The sequence below is a fragment of the Haliaeetus leucocephalus genome, unplaced genomic scaffold (assembly GCF_000737465.1).
Source record: "Haliaeetus leucocephalus isolate CR32 unplaced genomic scaffold, Haliaeetus_leucocephalus-4.0 Scaffold848, whole genome shotgun sequence".
Taxonomy (NCBI): domain Eukaryota; kingdom Metazoa; phylum Chordata; class Aves; order Accipitriformes; family Accipitridae; genus Haliaeetus; species Haliaeetus leucocephalus.
Genome location: NW_010973284.1, coordinates 11,350,061 through 11,350,641, shown reverse-complemented (window position 1 = coordinate 11,350,641; position 581 = coordinate 11,350,061). Strand labels below are relative to the sequence as shown.

Below are 581 nucleotides of genomic sequence, written 5' to 3'. Positions count from 1 at the left end.
CCCCCGCAGCCCTCGCTGGGCGGGGGAGCGGCGCCGGCCAGAAACGCCGCGAGGTTTCTTCGGCGTTCTCCGGCACGCCTATGAAATCTCGCCCGAGGTCTCGCGAGGTTACGCTGCTTTCCCTCCCCCCTCCCCGAGCACGATGCCGCGCAGGAATGTGAAAGGCTCCCGCTCGCCGCCATTTTCTTTCTTTCTTGGCAGGCAGCGAGTGGGGCAGGAAGCGGTGGCCGAGCGAGTATGGCGGACTATTCCACGGTGCCCCCTCCTGCTTCGGGCGCTCCCGGGGGAGGCGGCGGTGGAGGTGGAGGAGTGAACGATGCCTTTAAAGACGCGCTGCAGAGGGCTAGGCAGGTGTGTGTGTGTAACGTGGCTCTGCCAAATCAATGGGCCCTCGGGTCCCGGAGGCAGCCGCTGACCGGGCCGCGGTGCCCGAGCCGCGGGAGGAGTCAGCGGGCAGCGCCCTGACGACGCTCGGCTCTGGGGAGAGCTGAGGAGGGGGCCCCTGCGCCAGTATGTGTCTGCGGGGAGGGGGGGTGGGAGCTTTGTCCCCGTCCCCTCACCCCCCCTCCGCGCACGCCGTG

At 69.4% G+C, this 581-nt stretch overlaps 1 protein-coding gene across 3 annotated transcripts in view; it reads left to right on the top strand.

Moving 5' to 3' along the window:
• The first annotated feature begins 127 nt into the window (after nt 1-127).
• The window catches only part of FUBP1 (far upstream element (FUSE) binding protein 1), a 25,616-nt gene continuing 25,162 nt past the window's right edge, over nt 128-581 (top strand). For all 3 annotated transcript variants that reach the window (XR_775327.1, XM_010582549.1, XM_010582551.1), the window contains exon 1: nt 128-351. Coding sequence is in view for 2 of the 3 variants with exons in the window: in XM_010582549.1 (XP_010580851.1) it covers nt 238-351 (114 nt within the window). In the remaining variant the exon portion in view is untranslated. The remainder of the gene's footprint in view (nt 352-581) is intronic.